General features: G+C 45.9%; 1 protein-coding gene across 1 annotated transcript; it reads right to left on the bottom strand.

Annotated features, from left to right (window-relative positions):
* Positions 1–4,675: 4,675 nt before the first annotated feature.
* LINC03042 (long intergenic non-protein coding RNA 3042) lies at positions 4,676–21,478 on the bottom strand. The gene is given in 5 exon segments (XM_032143699.2): positions 4,676–4,861; positions 4,863–4,929; positions 8,502–8,605; positions 20,849–21,070; positions 21,073–21,478. Coding segments are annotated over 5 exon segments (738 nt in total). The 5' UTR covers positions 21,232–21,478.
* Positions 21,479–21,745: the final 267 nt, after the last annotated feature.

Below are 21,745 nucleotides of genomic sequence, written 5' to 3' on the forward strand. Positions count from 1 at the left end.
TGCGGGATCTGTGGGGACAGCGTGGCACGTCCCCCAATTATACCTCCAGTCATTTTGTCAGTTGGTTGTTACCGAGCATGTTCTTTTCTTTTCTTTTCTTTTTCCTTTCCCTTCCTTTCCCTTCCCTTCCCTTCCCTCCCCTCCCCTCCCCTCCCCCTCTTTCTTTCTTTCTTTCTTTCTTTCTTTCTTTCTTTCTTTCTTTCTTCCTTCCTTCCTTCCTTCCTTCCTTTCTTTCTTTCTTTCTTTCTTTCTTTCTTTCTTTCTTTCTTTCTTTCTTTCTTTCTTTCTTTTCTTCTTTTTTCGAGATGGAGTCTCACTCTGTTGTCCAGGCTGGAGTGCAGTGGTATGATCTTGGCTCACTGCAACCTCTGCTGCCTGGGTTCAAGTAATTCTCCTGCCTTGATCCACCGCCTACCTTCCAAATCTGGTTAGGTGAGCCACCGTCCCTTTCTTTCTTTCTTTCGTTTCTTCTTTTCCTCTCCCCTGCCCTCCCCTCCCCTTTCTTTCTTTTCTTTCCCTCTTTTTTCTTTTTGAGACGGAGTTTCGCTCTTGTTGCCCTTTCTGGAGTGCAATGGTGCGATCTCAGCTCACTGTAAACTCCGCCTCCCAGGTTCAAGCAATTCTCCTGTCTCAGCCTCCCAAGTAGCTGGGATTACAGATGCCTGCCACCATGCCCGGCTAATATTTTGTATTTTTAGTAGAGACAGGGTTTTTCCATGTTGTGCAGGCTGGCCTCAAACTCCTGACCTCAGGTGATCCGCCTGCCTCAGCCTCCCAAAGTGCTGGGATTACAGGCGTGAGCCACCGCACCCAGCCATTTCTTATGTGCCTGTCATAATGTTTAGTGGTGAATGCATGATCCTGAACCCCCTAAGCAACTATGTAGTCCTGACCAAACATCGTACTTTATTTCAGTCACAAGCTAGACCTTGCTTTATCCGTATGATTTTACCTAAGCTGCTTTAATAGGTACCTGAAGGTTTTTTTTAGTTGTCTTATTTACATTTGCTCCAGGGCCTTTTTTTCCCCCCGTAGTTTTTCCAACAGATTTGGCTGTTCAGTTTTCAGGTTTTAATGCGAAACTGCTATAATTTTCACAGACCAATGAGGTTGCTATGATACTCCCTGAAGACTTGCCTCATTTTGCATCAGGGGGCTGCATCTGTTGTCAATGTGAATTACTTCCTTTCCACCTGAGGAACAGGAAGGCTTTTAATCGGGGCATTTCCATAGATAGTTACTCATTAACACTTTGATACTGTAATTAAAAAAAAAAAAACACTTTGATACTGTATACAAGGTCGGCTTTCAGACCATTTTATAATACCATTAATATGTTAGAATAGAGAGAATAAATGGCAATAGTTGCCTAAATCTCATTGCCTGTGTTGAGGCAACTTCTTAATTTTTTTCTCCATGGGAATTATATATATATATATATAAAATAAATATTTATAAATATATATTATATATATATTATAGATATTTTAGATAGAGTCTTGAACTGTCACCCAGGCTGGAGTACAGTGATGTGATCTCAGCTCACTGCAACCTCCACCCCCTGGATTCAAGCAATTCTCCTGCCTCAGCCTCCTGAGTAGCTGGGACCACAGGCACGCACCATCACGCCCGGCTAATTTTTGTATTTTCAGTAGAGACGGGGTTTCACCATGTTGGTCAGGCTGGTCTCGAACTCCTGACCTCAGGTGATTCACCCGCCTCGGCCTCCCGAAGTGTTGGGATTACAGGTGTGAGCCACCACACCCAGCCAATTTTTCTATCATCTAAAAATGAGAGATTCTTTTTAGTGTGGGGACATGGTGGGGGACGTTTTAGATTGGGAGAGGGCAGTTTGAAAACAGATTTTTCTACATTATACTATAATTTAGTATTTATAAATTTTTTTTTAAAAAAAGAACTTACTACTTTCAGAGTACAAATCAGAGTCAAACATCTGAGAGGGGAGAGAGAGAGTATCAGTTATTCTCGGGGGGTGGGGAGGGAGGAGCACACGGTCTTTATCACAAGTTGTTCTTTCACAATTTGGTTCAGTTTACATTTCTTCTTGGCAGTCCATCTGTGCCAGGGAACGTGGGGAACTGGCTGACCTGTCAGGTATGCCTAATGGATTTGGAAGCCAACTTGTCTTCTGGCAGACCCAAGGAGACAAGGGAGCCAGCCTGACTTTGCAAAATCCAGCATCTCCCGATATATGCCCTGTCTTTAAAGCAGGAGAAGCCTCTCAGAGAATGAGTACCTAGTCTCTTGGCTGTCGAAGGCTGAGGCAATCTGATTCAGGGAGTAGGATATAGCACAGTGAGACCAGGGAAAAGAAAAAAAATACCCAAAAAACAAAAAGCCTGAATACAGAAAGGATTCCTTTGGCAAGGAGGGCCTGGCGGGGAACTGCAACCTTATCCCCTGAGACTGCGGCTCAGAAGCCCAGCCTGGAGGTTCAGTGAACCTGTTAGTAACATGAACTTGGTCACTGTATTTCTCAGCCCGAGCTCATGCATTATTTACCTGGCGTAAGTAAACCTGCTTCTCCCACAGTTGCTGGGGAAACCACTTTGATTTATTGAGTTCTGTTTTACTCTCCAGTGAAAAACGCTGCAGGGTGGAAAGGAGGGAGGGGGGCACTACTGGGTCCCAGGGGCTCAGGGTGTGGAGCAGTAAAAGGGAGTCCCCACTTTTCCCCCCCTGAAGGGGCCGACTAGGAAAGAATGCAGATTCCAGTGCTGGGAGCTCCAAGGTTGCCATTTCCTGCTTCTCTGAGTATCCCTTTTCTCTATAACACATCCTCCAGGAAAAGTTGGGAACAGGGAGCTGAGAAAGGTGTCCCTTTCCCGAGGCCCCGGTGAAGGCCACTTGCGGCTCTCCCTCTGACTGCTTGCACAGATAACATCAGTTTGTGCAGGGCAGCGGGGCGGGGGGGCAGCGGGGGGAAGGAGTCAGGTTTCCCCAGAGGCTGTTTCCCAGGTGGATCATCCTGGGGAAGCCAATTCCATAACACAGGTAAAGTGGTCCTATCTGCCCCCAAGTTCGCTGCAGCTCATATTCAGGGAGTTGCCTTATAGACCAGGCAGCTATGGTGGCTTAGAAAGAGCTTGGGACCCTGGGCTCAAATCTCAGTGATTTTATTTATAATTTGAACAAGCTGTATAATCCTTCTGACTCTCAATCCCCCAATGTGTGGAAGATGGATAGTAGTGTCTGCCTTGCAGTGTTTTTGTGAAGACTTCTCAGCAAGTGATCTATGGAACATGTCTGTGCCCCGGCATTACAATGTGGGGTGAAGGGTTGCCTGCTTAGACCACCTGTTTCCTTTTCTTGCCAGCAAGATTCAGATATCGCGCCGGGCTCCCTTCCTCCTCTTTACTGCATATTGATTTTTCCTTTCCTCCCTTTGTTCTATTTGTGGCTCCTCTGGCCCCACACAATTGCATTATTTCTTCAGAGGCACACTGTATGAGGAGGTCTGTTCATGCCCAGCAGCATCCTGGGCTTTCCTCCATGCCCAGCCGGCCTGGGCTGCTGTCCTCCTGGTCTGTGACCTTGTTGCATTTCCCTCTATAAAATGGCACTGTGTGGAGCCTTTTCCGTTCCTTTCAGATTCTTTGCTTTTACTGGAAGGAAGCTGCTGCCTGTCAGGTGAGTGTGGTGATGTCCACCAGGGTAACGCAGACTGAGACATGTCAGCAATATGCTTGCAATGACCCATGCATTTACAAATTCTTTAGCCAATAGCCGTAAATGGGTGAAGTTTCAATTTTCATTTGTTTCATTTGTTTGTTTGTTTTGAGATGGAGTCTCACACTGTCGCCCAGGCTGGAGTGCAGTGGCATGATCTTGGCTCACTGCAACCTCTGCCTCCCAGGTTCAAGCGATTCTCCTTCCTCAGCCTCCCTAGTAGCTGAGACTACAGGCGCTCACCACCACATCCAGCTAATTTTTTGTGTTTTTAGTAGAGATGGGGTTTCACCATGTTGGTCAGACTGGTCTTGAACTCCTGACCTTGTGATTCGCCCACCTTGGCCTCCAAAAGTGCTGGGATTACAGGCGTGAGCCACTGTGACCGGCCTCAATTTTAATTTGTAAACCACAATGACATGTTAAAAGGAAAAAAAAAAACTTTCCTAGGTATCACTAACAGAACTGTTTTTAGCAGCAACTTTCTCGATTTTCTTTGGTTCTCCTGAGGTTATTTTGTTATATACAGGCTTATGTTTAAGTCTGCACTTAGCTACTATTGAGATTAGCATATAACTGTTAATTACATCTTTGACATTTCTGCCTTGACATTAGGTGCTAAATATCCCCAAATGACTTAGTTTCTCTCTACTTAAGCCAGTTCACCTGCTCCAGGCCTCTCTGCGTTGTTTTCTCTGAAATGTCCATATGGCCAGAAAACCTACGTGTGTTACTGCGCTGCCTCCAGATCTTCTGACTTCATCCGGAACTGTTCCCATGGGGTGGATGTTTCAAACTGGCTTCTTAAAGAGACTTCTGATTTCTTCCAAACTAAATGATAAATCAACAAAGAAAACCCAGGCCATCTCACAAACGTTTTTTGGCAGCAGCCACTCTTCAGAGAGGAATAAAGAACGAATTCCTCCGCGAGGGAGGGGCCGGGCAAACGAAGAGCAGACCTAAGAATGTTCTCGGCCAGTGGTTCTTAAACTTCAGCACACATCAGAATCACCTGTGCCCCAGAAAGCACGGCTTGCTTGGCCCACCCCAGGGTTTCTGATTCAGGAGTTCTGGGCGGGGCTGGAGAATGTGCATTTCCAATCAGTTCCCCAGAGATTCTGATGCTTTCTCTGCAGGAGCCACAGTTCAAGCAGAGAGGACTGCGGAGGCTTGGAGACAGGAAAGAGTTTGATAGGTTCCAGGACAAGAAAGGAGTCCAGTGTGGCTGGAGGGTAATGACTGAGGGGCTGGAGAGGGAGGCAGGTATCACAACATGCAGTGGAGACACAGACATACACACACACACACACACACACACACACACACACACACACACACACACACACACACACACACACACACACACACACACACACACACACACACGATGTTTGAAGTGGGGTGTGTATGCGGGGTTAATGACCTGATTTGCCTTTGCAATTGTTATTTCATTTGATTCTCTTCGCAGTCACCATGCTGTGAGCTCGGTGCCTTTGATCTCTGTAAACCACCCCCCCTCCACACCTTCCACAGAGTAGATGCTGGCTAAGCTGTATTATGTGCCAGATGCTGTCCTAAGCTCTTTATAAACATGATCTCATTTAATCCTCCTAATGACCCTGTGAAGCAGGAACTCTTATAATCCCATTTTACAGATGAGGAACACTGAGGCATCAGAAAGGTTACATAACTTGCCTGGGGTCACATAACTAGGAAATAACACCCTGGATTGTAAGCTCGAGCTGAGCTCTCAGCCTCCACCCTGTGCTGCCTCTGCTGCCCCACGATGCTGCCCTTTTATATGAGTGACCAATCTTGAAAGGCAGCCAGGTCAGACATGATGATCACCATCATTTAAAGATGGGGAAACTGGCCGGGTGTGGTGGCTCACGCCTGTAATCCCAGCACTTTGGGAGGCCAAGGTGGACAGATCACAAGGTCAGGAGATGGAGACCATCCTGGCTAACACGTTGAAACCCCATCTCTACTAAAAATACAAAAAATTAGCCGGGCATAGTGGCGGGCGCCTGTAGTCCCAGCTACTCAGGAGGCTGAGGCAGAAGAATGGCGTGAACCCAGGAGGCGGAGCTTGCAGTGAGCCGAGATCGTGCCACTGCACTCCAGCCTGGGCAACAGAGTGAGACTCCGTCTAAAAAAAAAAAAGATGGGGAAACTGAGGCTCAGACAGGCACCTGGTCATAGGTGGAGGAAGAGAGTATGACCCAGATCTCCTGAGGCCAGATCTCAAGGTCTTGTCACAAAACTGGGCTGCCGATAAACCACAAACCCGGAGAGTCTCCAGTGTGCCTAGTGCTGAACCAGGCAGACAAAGAAGTTAACTGAGAAAGAAAAGGCCCCTGCCTGGCAGGTGTGAGGGCGAGGCTGGTACCCTGCAGAGATGGGGCTGATAGCTTTGTTCTCGGGCTGGGTGCCCTGTCCACAGCCTCCCTCCCTCCCTGGGCTGGGGCAGCAGCTGGGCTCCCGTGTCTGGAGGTGCCAACAGGGCCGGTCATTCACAAAGCCACCGTTGGTTTTGTAGTCATAAAGAAAGATACAGCCCTTCCCTCTGGGGAGCGAAAGCTGATACTGTAAACACTTTGGGCTCTATCTTTGATCTGGTGGGTCATAGGAGTGGCTTTTCTCCCCAGGTAGGGTTACCAGGAGAGGACTGGGCAGACCTTTGGGAAGCTGTGCCCTGCTGAACAGATGGTGCAGGGTGGGAGGGCAGGTCTGAGAGGGGAGCCCAACAATTACCCCCAGGTCTGGAACACAGACACCAAATTTCAGGCCTCGGGGAAATTCTCAGTTTTAAAATAAATACCTGGGGCTGCTTGTAACTTTTAGTCTTTGGCTTTAAAAACAGTTCTTTTCTAGATAAAGGAAAATAATAACTTGCAAACTTTAAAAAGCCACAAACCCCTTTACGGCTGGGTGCTGTGGCTCACGCCTGTAATCCCAGCACTTTGGGAGGCCAAGGTGGGTAGATCACTTGAGGTCAGGAGTTCGAGATCAGCCTGCCCAACATGGTGAAACCCCGTCTCTGCTAAAAATACAAAAATTAGCCTGGCATGGTGGCAGGTACCTGTAATCCCAGCTATCCGCGAGGCTGAGGCAGGAGAATCGCTTGAACCCAGGAGGCAGAGGTTGCAGTGAGCTGAGATTGCACCACCGTACTCCAGCCTGGGTGACAGCAAGACTCCGTTAAAACAAAACTAAACAGCCACAAACGCCTTTAAACTACAAGTTGGTAAAGGCTAGTGTCAGGCCTGGAAGAGACCTAGGGGTGGGATGGTGGATGGAGGGCCTGAGTCTGAAGTGCTGGTCTCTCTTCCAATCAGCTGATTTTGATTTGGGGTCATTTCCCTGGCATTGCATGAGTCATAGATCTGTTCAAGAAGGTGGTTATTTTCAAACTAACTTTAAAAATTGAGAGTGGCTTCTCTTATTCTGCTTCTTCTAGTTATGATGCTCTTGTTGTTTTTCATCTCTGTGAACTCCTAGTTATCCTTCAAGACCCTGTTCAAACATCACCTTCCAAACTGCCATTTCCTACCCCCTTCTAACCCTAGAAAATCATGACTACATCCAATTATCCCTTTGTTATGCTCCATCCAAAAGTGCCTGTTTGCAACTTCACATAACATAGGAGTTCACCATCAAGGCCATTTTTTCTGGCCAGATGACCGACAGAACTTGAGAAAAGACTTTTTTACGTACCATTTTATTCCCAATACGCAGCACATTGCTTGATACTTAACAAATGGCCTTGGCTGGGCACGGTGGCTCATGCCTGTAATCCCAGCACTTTGGGAGGCTGAGGCGGGCGAATTACCTGAGGTCAGGAGTTTGAGACCAGCCTGACCAACATGGAGAAACCCCGTCTCTACTAAAAATACAAAATTAGCCAAGCGTGGTGGCGCATGCCTGTAATCCCAGCTACTCGGGAAGCTGAGACAGGAGAATCGCTTGAACACAGGAGGCAGAGGTTGCGGTGAGCCGAGATAGCGCCATTGCACTCCAGCCTGGGCAACAATTGCGAAGCTCCATCTAAAAAAAAAAAAAAAAAAGGCCTTGAATGAATGTTGTTGAATGAATGTTATTTGCTCTGCATCATAAGTAAAGGGAAAGAAATATTTATAAGCATCTATCATAGACCAAGTACTGTCTAGGCATCATCTATATGTTATTTAATTTCATCTCTAGTAGAAGAGCTTTCATTTGTTTAAATCTAGACTAAACGGGCAGTGATATCTTAACACAATTAAGATACCTGGGAGGCTGGGCACAGTGGCTCACACCTGTAATCCCAGCATTTTGGGAGGCCGAGGCAGGTGGATCACCTGAGGTCAGGAGTTCAAGACCAGTCTGGCCAACATGGCGAAACTCCATCTCTACTAAAAATAGAAATATTAGCTGGGCGTGGTGGCATGTGCTTGTAGTCCCAGCTACTTAGGAGGCTGTGGTGGGAGGGTTGCTTGAACCCAGGAGTTAGAGGTTGCAGTGAGTTGAGATTGCACCACTGCGCTCCAGCCTGGGTGACAGAGTGAGACTCTGTCTCAAAATACATACATACATACATACATACATACATACATAAAGGATACCTGGGAAAACAGTTGATGAATACCTGTAAGGTGCTACAGGGCTACAGGAAATGCAAAGAAGGACAATGTCTGTCTTCTGGGAGTTTCAGATATTACTGAGGACACATATATGTACACACACACATCCCACACATATAAATCTTACCCACTCAAAGAAAGATTATTGAGCTTGTAACACACACTGATTTCTAAATGCCTGGTACAGACCTAAATGTGATAGAAATGGAAGAATGAGAGATCACGGTGGGCTGCAGTGTTTTTGAAGAAACCACAGATGTGAGTCTCTCCCAGTGGCCTGTATTCTCATACGCCTATAGACTGGGAACAGATTAGATCATCTCCAGCCAGTCTGCTGGCTGGAGAACTGGAGAATTGTTTATAACGATACCTTATATTTACGACTTTTCAAAAAGTGCTGTAACATCCATGATCCTATTTTTATCTCCAAAGTCATACAGCTGATAATGAAGCAGGGCCTGGGGTTGGATTCTGTCTCTGTCAATTACTAGTGGGGCTTCTGTCTGCCCATATGGCATCTCTGTGCAAATTGGAAAACAATGCCCCTTGCTCAGGTAAAATTGTGTTAAATTTAGTATATTACTGCATAGCTTGAACAACTGTGCGTGGCAGCCTTATCCTGGCTGTGCCCAGCAGAGAGCTTTCCGGAACATCTGCACTGCAGTCTTCCTGGCTGAGGGCACACATGTGCCACACTCTCATCGCTCATGCTCCCTGCCCACCCCTGCCCTCCAATGCCAGGCTATATATGCCCCTGGCAGCTTGTACCTTTGCCTTAACCCGAATTCCTCCATTAAGTAAAGGGGTTATACCAGGTTCAAAGCAGAGAAGGATAAGGAATTGGGTCTCCAAGGGTGCAGGGTCACCTGAAGTGTGGCTGGGAGAGGCACAGTGGTGCATATGAGAGTGTCAGCAATGTACGTGCAGGCTCTTCTGAGTGCGTGTGTGATCCATTGTATGGTGTGGGTTTTAAGTAGGGGAGGACTCTCCCCTTCAGCTTCAGAACTTTGGCTGGTGTCTCCAACATTCCTTCATTCCCTGATGTGTATGATGTGAAGATGTGAATGCTACACATACCTTCCACCCTGGATCGTTTATACGGTGCTGAACCTCAACAACTGTATATAGTGATCCTTGAATTTGAAGAAGTTAGTTAATTTATTATTTATTTATTTACTTATATTTATTTGTTAAATAAAGTAAGTTTCAGTATAACAGTGAGATATTTGTTTATTTTTGAGACAGGGTCTCACTCTGGTTGCCCAGGCTGGAGTTCAGTGGTACAATCAGGGCTCACGGCAGCCTCTACCTCCTGGGCTCAGGTGATCCTCCCACCTCAGCCTCCTGAGTAGCTGGGACTATAGTTCACCATATCTGGTTAATTTTTGTATTTTTAATAGAGTCCAGGTTTTGTCATGTTGCCCAGGCTGGTCTCAAACTCCTGACCTCAAGTGACCCACCCGCCTGGTCCTCCCAAAGTGCTGGGATTACAGGCATGAGTCACTGCTCCCAGCCTGGAAGTTCCTTGATTTTTTAAAATTGTGAAAGTTACAAAAGTTACCTGCTCTTCTAACAAATTAAATAGGGATACAAAAATAAATTGAACAATCATTCTTGCTACTCTTTGCCTCTCTTATGTCTACTAAGTAACCAGTACTAAGTTTGCTTGCATATTTCCACTACTCAATGTGTGATAAGGGAAACAGAAGCAAACATACGTATGCATATATGGGTTTTTGTTTCTTTTTTTTCTTTTTCTTTTTTTTTTTTTTTTTTTTTTTTTGAGATGGAGTCTCGCTGTCTCCCAGGCTGGAGTGCAGTAGCGGGATCTTGGCTCACTGCAAGCTCCGCCCCACGGGTTCACACCATTCTTTTGCATCAGCCTCCTGAGTAGCTGGGACTACAGGCGCCCGCCACCATGCCCGGCTAATTTTTTTTTTTTTTTTTTGTATTTTTAGTAGAGACGGGATTTCACCGTGTTTGCCAGGATGGTCTGGATCTCCTGACCTCGTGATCCGCCCACCTCGGCCTCCAAAGTGCTGGGATTACAGGCGTGAGCCATTGTGCCCGGCCGGGTTTTTGTTTCTTTAAACGTGTTTTAACAAAATTGAATCATACTATATATGCACTTTTTAATTTTGTTGTTGTTGTTGTTGAGACGGAGTCTCACTCTGTCGCCCAGGTTGGAGTGCAGTGGTGCGATCTCAGCTCACTGCAAGATCTGCCTCCCGGGTTCACGCCATTCTCCTGCCTCAGCCTCCCAGGTAGCTGGGACTACAGGTGCCCACCACCACGCCCAGCTAATTTTTTTGTATTTTTAATAGTGACGGGGTTTCGCAACGTTAGCCAGAATGGTCTTAATCCCCTGACCTCGTGATCCACCCACCTCGGCCTCCCGGAGTGCTGGGATTATAGGCATGAGCCACCACGCCCAGCACTTTTTAATTTTTTAAATGTTTAAATTTTAATTAATTAATTAATTAATTAATTTTTTGGAGATGGAGTCTCACTCTGTCACCCAGGCTGGAGTGCTGTGGTGCAATCTTGGCTCACTGCAACCTCTGCCTACTGAATTCAAGGGATTCTCCTGCCTCAGCCTCCCAAGTAGCTGAGACTACAGGTGCACGCCACCATGCCCAGCTAATTTTTGTATTTTTAGTAGAGACGAGTTTTCACCATGTTGGCCAGGATGATCTCAATCTCCTGACCTTCTGATCTGCCTGCCTCAGCCTCCCAAAGTGCTGGATTACAGGTGTGAGACACCGTGCCCGGCCATGCCTGGTTAATTTTTTTTTTTTTGTATTTTTAGTAGAGATGAGGTTTCACCATGTTGCTCAGGCTGGTCTTGAACTCCTGACCTCAGGTGATCTGCATGCCTTGGCCTCCCAAAGTTCTGGGATTACAGGCGTGAGCCACCGCATCCAGCCCTATGCACTTTTTTAAAGTTTAAGAATATAGTGTGGAAATCTACAGTCTAGGTCAATATGTTGGCATGCATTCGTTAATATTTTTCATAACTGCATGATATTCCATAGTATAGTTGTACCATAATTTATTTTAAATTTACATTTAACTTAATTTATTTTTTTTTAGAGACAGGGTCTTGTTCTGTTGCCCAGGCTGGGGTGCAGTGGTGTGATCATAACTCACTGCAGACTTGAACTCCTGGGTTCAAGTGATCCTCCCACCTCAGTCTCTTGAGTGACTGGAACTACAGGTACATGCCACCACACTTGGCTAATCCTTAACAATTTATGTAGAAATGGGGGTCTCACTATGTTGCCCAGGCTGGTCTTGAACTCCTAGACTCAAGCGATCCTCCTGCCTTGGCCTCCAAAGTACTGGGATTACAGGTGTGAGCCACTGTACATGGCCCCTCTTTTTCTGATTGTCTTTTTCTAATCAATTTGTAGGCAATCTTTGTATATTAGGGCTATCAATTCTTATGTTATGGGCTACAATTCTTATGTTTCTTTCCGTCTTTTGTCTTTTAGTTTTGTTTAAGGTGTCTTTTACCATATTTCACATTTTATATAACCAAATGTGTGTTTTTAATATCTTCTAGTACAGAGTCTGGCCTGTGCAGGTCTCCAGTTCCTGCAGTTATACAAATATTCTACATTTCTTCATTGAAAAAAAATACAGTTAGATTGTGAATTCATTTGGATTTTATTTTAAAATCTTGTGGGAGGTATGGAGAAGTATTTAAATCTCTCTGAGGCTTCGAGTTCCTCTGTTGTAACATGGGCATCATTAGGATGAAAGAAAACGTGTGTAAAACTTAGTGCACGATGCCTACAACAGGGCTGATCCTCAGTAAGTTGTTATATGAGTTAGTTTGTGAGTGGTAGCATGCACTTGTTGTCCCAGCTACTTGGAAGGCTTAGTGGGGAGGACCACATAAGGCCAGGAGTTCAAGTCAAGCCTGAGCAATGTAGCCAGATTTCCATTTCTTAAAAAGATAAAAAATAGGCCGGGCGCGGTGGCTCATGCCTATAATCTCAGCACTTTGGGAGGCCAAGGCGGGCGGATCACCTGAGGTCAGGAGTTCGAGACCAGCCTGGCTAACATGGTGAAACCTTGTTTCTACTAAAAATACAAAAAATTAGCCGGGCGTGGTGGCACACGCCTGTAGTACCAGCTACTCAGGAGGCTGAGGCAGGAGAATTGCTTGAATCTGGGAGGCGGAGGTTGCAGTGAGCCAAGATTGCACCATTGCACTCCAGCCTGGGCAACTGCCTCAAAAAAATATAAAAATAAAAATAAAAATAAATAAATAAAAACGAGAACTAGAATCCTGACTGTGGCCTAGAGATTTTTTCCTCCATCTCAGTGACTTGGCTCATGTTGGTGACTTTGCTTTTTTCTCTCAGGCAGATGTGCTGCTTTGAACTGGGTGAGTGCTCCCTCCTGATGAGGTATATGCTGGAGCTGGGGTTGGGCACTGAGTCAGGCTGGGAGGAAGCAAGGAGGAGTGGTTTACAGAAAGTATTTCTGTATAAGGGATTCCACAGTTGGAAGTTCCCTCTGGATACCAGTGGGACCTGAACTCACACTGCATCAGGGCCTCCTGAGCTCCTCAGGGACATCAGGTCACCAACTCCTTGTTTAGGACGGACTCTCCCTGTGGGGACAGGGAAGGAACTGGAGCTGAAGTAGATGTGAGAGGTGAAGGTGGCAGACTGTTGGGGCTCTGGAGAATCTTCCAGACATTCCTGCTGCCTCTCCCAGCAGACTATGCCAGTGAACGAATCAGAAAGCTTGAAGAGGGAAGCAAAAGATGAAAGAATTCCTGGGACCATGCAGCTTTAAAGGGCTGGATGCCACAGTCCCCAGGCTTGGGAATGAACGCTTTAGCTGGAGCTTGGGGGCTTGGTGTCCCTGGACTACCCACACTGTAGCTCCAGGCAGGTTGCTATGCATGCTTACGTCATCATCCATATTCAGTTTCATCAATTACACTCAGTAATATCCTTGACAACTATTTTTTTCCTCAATTCAGGATTTAATCCAGGATCACACATTGCATTTAGTTGTTATTGTCTCTTCAGTTTCTTTTAAATTGGGCAAATCCTTAACTTTCTTTCTGTTTTATGACCTTGACTTTTTGTGTGCATGTGGCAAAAAAGTTCAAATTATACCTTGACATTTTAAAATAGTACAGGTCAATTATTAAGTAACATTTCTTGTTATTAAATTCAGGTTATGGGTTTTGGGCAGGACACTGGGGAGATGCTGTGACCTTCTCAGAACACTGTATCAAAGAGACACATGAAGTTGGCCTATTCCAACACTGGGGACGTTAACTTTTTTTTTTTTTTTTTTTTAGATAGAGTTTCACTCTTATTGCCCAGGCTGGGGTGCAATGGAGCAATCTTGGCTCACTGCAACCTCCATCTCCCGTGTTCAAGCGTTTCTCCTTCCTCAGCCTCCCAAGTAGTTGGGATTACAGGCTCCTGCCACCACGCCTGGCTAATTTTTTGTATTTTTAGTAGAGACGGGGTTTCGCCATGTTGGCCAGGCTGGTCTCGAGCTCCTGACCTCAGGTGATCCACCAGCCTTGGCCTCCCAAAGTGTTGGGATTACAGATGTTAGCCACCACCCCCAGCCAGAGGACATTAACTTTTGATCACTGGTTAAGGTAGTAGCCTTCAGGTTTCATCACTGTAAAGTTATTATGTTTCCTCTTTGTAATTAGTAAGTAATTTATGGGGAGATGCCTTAAGAGTTTGTAAATATCCTGTTCCTCATCAAACTTTTAACCACCAGTTTAAATATCCACTGATGATTTTCTAACATCATTATTCCTTGTTAATTTACTAGTTAACATTTTACCGTAAGAAGAGCTTTTCCTTGACCTTCTCATGTATGCATAAATGGATGGATGGATATCAGTATGAACTTGTAGACTGTTATTTTATTAGTGGGTTATAATCCATTACTATTATCATTTATTTATTGCTCAAATTGTCACAGATTTGGCTGGTGGGTGTGGTGTGGGTTTTTGTTTTGTTTTGTTTGTTTTTAGCCTACTGTTTTCTCACTTATTTATTTCGTCATTTACCTATGGGTAAAAGTTTATTTAACCACAAACTTTTTCCAACTCGTGACTCTGACTTAGAATCAGAGTTTTGAAGCTGGAGACAACTTTACATTTCATGTTGCTTTGTCCAGCCTCTTTAGTTTACATATGAAAGCTCTGACCACCCCCAACACTTAAGCATGTTCTCAAGGTCATGTGGCTTGTTAGAGGCAGAGCTTGAGCTGAAACCTGTGTCCTTGGCTCCTGGGACGACATTTCCAGCCTCTTTAGCATCGAGAAGCTTCTACTGTTGCAGTTCTTTAGGCAACTGGAACTCCCCATATCCTATGTGGGGTGTCAGGAACTGATGGTTCTAGTATTTATTGACAAGAGTTTTCACAGGGTTCTCGGGCATCCTTCCTAAATCCTTAACCTTGGCAATGGGAAAAGAGGGTTCTCAGGGTCTTCTGAACTTCTATCATGTTGAACAATTTCCAAGGGCCTTGTGGTGGCCAAGATATGACAAATAAAAAACTAATGCCGGCTGGGCGCGGTGGCTCATGCCTGTAATCCCAGCACTTTGGGAGGCCAAGGCGGGCAGATCATGAGGTCAGGAGTTTGAGATCAGCCTGACCAACATGGTGAAACCCCGTCTCTACTAAAAATACAAAAATTAGCTGGGTGTGGTGGCATGCGCCTGTAATCCCAGCTACTCAAAGCTGGAGAATCGCTTGAACCTGGGAGGCAAATGTTGCAGTGAGCTGAGATTGCGCCAATGCACTCCAGCCTGGGTGACAGAGCGAGACTCCGTCTCAAACAAAAAACAAAAAACAAAAACAAACAAAAAAAACCCTAATGCCTACCAGCTTCTCACATTCTCACAGTTTACAATTTGTTGGTGGGTTTCCCTCCCTTCCTCCCTCCCTCCCTCCCTCCCTTCCTTCCTTCCTTCCTTCCTTCCTTCCTTCTTTCCTTCCTTCCTTCCTTCCTTCCTCTGTCTTCTTTCCTTCTTCTCTCTCTTCTTTCTCTTTCTCTCTCTCTCTCTCTTTCTTTCTGGTCTTGGCCTATTGCCCAGGCTGGAGTGCAGTGGTGCAATCATAGCTCACTGCAGCCTCGACATCCTGGCCTCAAGTGACCCTCCAACCCCAGCTTCCCAAGTACTTGGGACTACAGGAGTCCACCACCATGCCCAGCTAATTTTTAATTGAGATGAAGTCTCACTATGTTGCCCAGGCTGGTCTCGAACACTTAGCCTCAAGTAATTCTCTTTCCTTAGCCTCTTGAGTCGTGAGGATTACAGACTCAAGATGTGAGTCACCATCCTTGTCCTCTTATTGGTAGGATTCTGTGTGACATTGTGATGGTCATCTGTGGTCTGCTTGTCCAGCATCCCCTCCTATATTCCCTTGCCACTATCCTTCCATTTTTTTTTTTCATGGGAGGATCACTACCCCATTTCTAGTCCATGTGATTTAGGAAGGGCTGACCCACCCTGGGCAATCAGATCAGCATGGTAGTTAATTCAGAAATGGGCATGTGACCCAAGCTAGGCCCATGACAGTCATCCCTGCACTTTTACTGAAACTGCTGGGAATGAGGTGCTTTCTTTTCATTGGAATAGCTACTTGCAAGGCAGCAAGTAACATGGAATTTCTGGGGCCATCTTTGCTGCTCTCTCAAAACAGCCTGCTTGAAAAATGGAGCCAATGCAGAAGAAATCAAGGGACAGAATGAGTCTTGGTTGATATTAGCTGACCCCTGATCCCACTGAGCCAGAAGCCAACTACTCATGGACATTTTTAGTCATGAGAGCCAAATAATTTGCTGCCTTGCTGGATTGAGTTAGTTTTCAGTCACTTGCAGTGAAGAGAGTCTTGCCTCATTTCACTTCCTTTTAGGCTTAGGTCCCGCCTCTCAGAGCTTTAGAGCGGTAAAAAGGATAAAGCGAACCCAGGCAGTGCTGAGCTAGCCAGTCTCCTGGCTAGTGTGCAAAGAACCCTGGAATTACTACTACCCTGGTCTGATCAGTAGCCTTGCCTGCTGTATACCATACAGCAATAGGGGTATTGCTTTCTTGAGCCCTGAGGCACTATACCTCTTTTTAAAAATGATTTTTATTTAGGTTAGGTGTGGTGGCTCACGCCTGTAATCCCAGCACTTTGGGAGGCCAAGGTGGGCAGATCACTTGAGGTCAGGAGTTTGAGACTAGCCTGGCCAACGTGGCAAAACCCCGTCTCTACTAAAAATATAAAATTAGCTGGGCGTGGTGCCTCACACCTGTAATCTCAGCTACTTGGGAGGCTGAGGCATGAGAATCACTTGAGCCTGGGAGGTGGGGGTTGCAGTGAGCTGAGATCGCACCACTGGGCTCCAGCCTGGGTGACAGAGCAAGACCCCATCTGAAGAAAAATAAAAGATTTTTATTTTAAAAATATTTTGTAGAGATGGCATCTTGCTATGTTGCCCAGGCTGGTCTCGAACTCCGAGCCTAAAGCTCCAGGATTGTAGATGTGAGCCACTGTGCTTAGCCAGTACTATACTTCTATTAGTTGCCAATGCTTGCTTTGTTCTGTATTTTCTAGTGCACGCTTGAGTGTGAGTGTATGTGTGTGATCATGTGTGTGAGTGTGTGTGTCAGTGTGTTTGTGTATGTGTGTGTTCCTTTTACTCCTACCTTGCAAGTTTATTGCAAGCAGCAGGTGGGATAATGTAGGTGCAACACCCAGCCCAGTGCCTGGCAAACACAGTGAGTGCTCTCTGCCTTCCCCTTTTCTCCTCCTGATTCAGAGAATGACTTAAGGATCTGTGATGTGTTCCAATTTTCAATGCCTTCAATAAATAATGGGGAGTTGGAATACTGTTGCCAGAAATTTGCACCAGTTTTAATTAATTTTATCTGTTTAGAGTAAGATATCTCAAAGTCACTGAATAAATTTATGTCACATATGTTTACGCACATCAGTATTTTTCTTGAGAACTGACAGCCTTAGTCCTTGTTTTGTTCCCTGATGCTGCAGCAGAGGCCAAATGTGTCCTGATTTCTTGAGTGATGGCTGCCAGCTCTCCAAATGTCACAGTAGATGAGGCCTCCATGGGGGCAAGCGCCAAGGATGAGTGTGGCCAGGCAGCATCTACAAGCCCATTTTGTCTATTCTTTATTTTTGTAATACATTTTATTCTTAAGTTATAGATATGTTTATAAGTTTATCAATATATTTAATATAAGTTTATATTTATAAATATAAACTTTATAAAGTATAAAGTTTGTATGTATAAACCTTAAATATGTTTTGACTTATCCATATAAGTTTTTGTAACTTATATGGATAAGGCAAAACATGTATACAAAATATTAATTTTCTTACCCATTTTAACCCCACCCTCTGAAGTAAACATTATAACAAGCTTCATGTGTATCCCTCTACATTTTTTATATACTACACATTTTCCCACTTGTATACATTTTCCTATTTTCTTTTTTACATATGCAAATATATAAACATACATATTTACTTATAGGATACCTCTTTTAATTTTTAAATGCAAAATAAGATCATATTCTGTTCCTTGCTCTTTCTTTTCTCTTTCTTTCTTTCTTTCTTTTCTTTCTTTCTTTTTTTTTTTTTTTTTTTGACGGAGTCCCACTCTGTCACCCAGGCTGGCATGCTGGCGTGCAGTAGCATGATCTCGGCTCACCGCAAAACCTTCGCCTCCCAGGTTCAAGTGATTCTCCTGCCTCAGCCTCCCGAGTAGCTGGGATTACAGGCATGCACCACCACACTCGGCTAATTTTGTATTTTTAGTAGAGACAGGGTTTCTCCATGTTGGTCAGGCTGGTCTCAGACTCCTGACCTCAGGTGATCCGCCTGCCTCGGCCTCCCAAAGTGCCGGGATTACAGGCGTGAGCCACCGAGCCCAACCTTTCTTTCCTTCCTTTCTTTCTTCCTTCCTTCCTTCTTTCTTTCCTTCCTTCCTTCCTTCCTTCCTTCCTTCCTTCCTTCCTTCCTTCCTTCCTTCCTTCCTTCCTTCCTTCCTTCCTTCCTTCCTTCCTTCCTTTCCTTCTTCCTTTCCCTTTCCTTCCCTTCCCTTCCTTTCCCTTCTCTTCTCCTTCCTTCTTTCCTTCCTTCCTTCCTTCCTTCCTTCCTTCCTTCCTTCCTTCTTTCCCTCTCTCTCTCTTTCTTTCTCTTTCTTTTCTTTCTCTCTCTTTCTTTCATCTGGTTCTGTCAGCTAGGCTGGAGTGCAGTGACACAATCATAGCTCACTGCAGCCTCGACCTCCTGGGCTCAAGTGATCCTCCTGCCTCTGCAGGGATTATAGGAGTGAGCCACTGTGCCCAGTCTCTTGTCCTTTTTTTAAACCTAATAATCCCGTGCCTCTTTTTGGGTCAGTGTAGGTAGATCTAACTCCTTCTTCATAGTTGCTTGTCTTCCAGTGTATGGTTGTACCATGATTGATTTACTTAACTGATGTCCTGTCAATGGATTTTTCAGGTCCTTTATAGCTTTCTGCAATTACACATAATGCTGACATAACCACCCTTGCAAATATATTTTTTTTATATTCAAGGAAACATTTGGTGATTCTACTCTTTTGGCCCATGTGTCACATATGAAAGACACTTACTATATCAACCCTTAATCTGTCTGTCAGTCTGCCACACGAGAAAGCATCCTTTTTTTTTTGAGACAGAGTCTCAAAAAATCAGGCTAGAGTGCAGTGGTGCGATCTCAGCTCACTGCAACTTCCGCCTCCTGGGTTCAAGAGATTCTCCTCCTTCAGCCTCCTGAGTAGCTGGGATTACAGGTGTGCGTGCCACCACACCCGACTAGTTTTTGTATTTTTAGTAGAGACGAGGTTTCACCATGTTGGTCAGGCTGGTCTCGAACTCCTGATCTCAGGTCATCCACCCCCCCTCAGCCTCCCAAAGTGCTGGGATTACAGGTGTGAGCCACCGCGCTCGGCTGAGAAAGCATCCTTTTACCTCCCTTTCCAGGGCATGTTTTTAGCAGTACCCTGTTGGGAAAAACACCAGTTTATGAATGTAGAACCTGGGCCCAAATATAAGACCAGCCTCACTCCAGATCTAGCCTGGAGCAGTGATTTCTCTGCCCCTCCCATTCTCCCTGCCTCATGTGCCCTGAGCACCTCGGCCACCTCCATGGTCAGTGACAAGCTGTAATTGGAGCGAAAGGGCTTTGAAGTTCTGATAAATGAGATAATAAATCTCTGCTCTCCAGGGATGTAGGGCAGTGTCTGTGCCTATTGAATGGCCTCAACAGTGCTGTGTATATAGTAACTACTTAATTAATATGAAATAAGAACAATAAATCCAGTGGTTGAAGTGATCCCTTTGAAGTTCAGGTCAACTCTGAGCCATCTGAGAAGAATGAATGGAATGGGTAATTGAAACTGATAGATAATCCCCAAACCTCAACTTACTAGTTAATAGGGTTAGGCTCTTTACCTATTAAACCCTTTGAGATACTCAATTTGAAAACTGCTAAAATAAATCCCCTACTTTCATTTATTTTTTCATTGTTGTGGGGCAGGAGGAATTGAGCTGTGAAATGGCCACCAGGAAGGTGGCAGGATGACGAGTCAGGAGTCCTGCGTGAGACATCCGCAAACATCTCATAAGCAGCTTCTGAATCACACAGCATCAAGGCTGCCAAAGTGCCTGGCCAATCTTGGACCTAGAGACCTAAGAATGGGTCTCCCTGTGGACTCCTCCTGACCTGGGTGGGGCAAGGCTCTTAGAAAATAGGTCAAATGACTCTCAGTCTAGAACTGTCTGGGCAGAGATGCCCCAACTTTGCCTTTTGGGCAATTCATCAAATCCAGCCTTTAGGACGCGACATCAGGGTTTCATTTCATGGGAAGATCTGGGTGCATTTTAGTTAAAAGAAGTGATGTCATCACATCCCTGCTGAAAAAAGGAAAAAGGACGCACTCTGTGCTGACATACCGAGTCCTGGGCAGGGAAGTCTGGACAGACACCTGGGTCCACACCTGGTTTTTCTACCAGCTAGCTCTGTGACTCTGGGACCATTGTGTCAGCTTTCTCTGCCACAGTTCCTCCGTCTGCAAAACGAAGGGCTTGAAATGCAGGATTCTAAGATTGTGGCCATCTCTGACTCTGACTCTGATAACAACCCCGTGAGCCTGAAGAATTCAGCACTGCTGCTCCATAGGGGGTTTCAGCAGGAAGCGGGCACAGATGGCTTTCTCTGGAACGTGTTCAGAAATGTGGTGTGTGATGTACGGTGTGAATGAAGCGTGGTGCCCTTTAAACACAGCTTCCCCCTGGGAGTGCTCTGAGCTCCTCGGGTTCTCTGGCTCTCATTCACATTCCACTGTCACTCTGGGCACTGGCAGCCCTCACGTGCTTGTGCACTGAGCACACACACACCCCCCCACCCCGACTGACACACAATTGGTGACTCACAACTGACACAATCATTACACACACGGGATGACTCAGCAGGGACGCTCACATGCATGGGCTCACGCTCACTGTGACGTGTAGAAGTGGCTGTGCCCGTGGCGTCAGGCACCCCCACAGCAGCCTTGGTGGAGGCTCTCACCGGCGGCGTCTGCAAATGATTTGCATTCTTGGCTCTTTGGAACTGCCTGTTCTTTGTTTTTCTGTTCACTGCTCAACCCTTGCCTTCCCTTCTGTCCCAAACTTGGCTGGTTTTAGTCTCTTGCTCCCAAGCGCCTCAGCCAGCTTCCTGGACTAGGCTGGCTCAGGCCGTCTCTAAGGCTCCTGCCGACTCCAGGATTGCTTCTAATCAACTCCTCAGCTGGGAGGAGTCCCTTCCCCAGGGGTCTCATTCCCTCCCTGACCTGAGCATCTCTTCCTGTCTTCTTCAGGAAGATCTTCAATGTCTGTGCCATTTGAGCCAGCCCCTTTCACTAGTCAAGGAGCACCCAGAGCTAGTCACATGATAGAAAGTGGTGGCGGCTTCTGGAGGGTGGTCTTCAGTGTCTCTGAGGGTGCCTTTTCTCTTTCTGGCAGCCCAGGCAGATAGAAGTGTTGGGGTTCTTGAAAATCATCTTTGGGAGTTGAGCGGAACCAGCTGTTACTGGAGAAGCAGAGAAAAAGGATGCTGCACGTCCCAGCCATAATGGTCCGGGAGGGACCTACCCTAGAACGGGAACCAGGGTGGGGAAGCAGCGCAGAGGAAAGACAGGCCTGTGTCCATGGCTGCTGGCTGAGGTCTGATGGGAAGATAGGATGGGAAGATAGGAGAACACGTCCTGGAGCTGCACTTCCTTGCAATTCATCTTCTGCTTTCAGATTTAAGGTTACTTTGCCTAGAATAGCTCCTGTCTTTCCTCTTGTCCTGGGGGAGCCCTCACACAGGAGAGGGAGTGTGGCAGAGTGTGATGTGAAGTCAGAGGCATAGGT

Source organism: Hylobates moloch, unplaced genomic scaffold (assembly GCF_009828535.3).
Source record: "Hylobates moloch isolate HMO894 unplaced genomic scaffold, HMol_V3 SCAFFOLD_22, whole genome shotgun sequence".
Lineage (NCBI taxonomy): Eukaryota > Metazoa > Chordata > Mammalia > Primates > Hylobatidae > Hylobates > Hylobates moloch.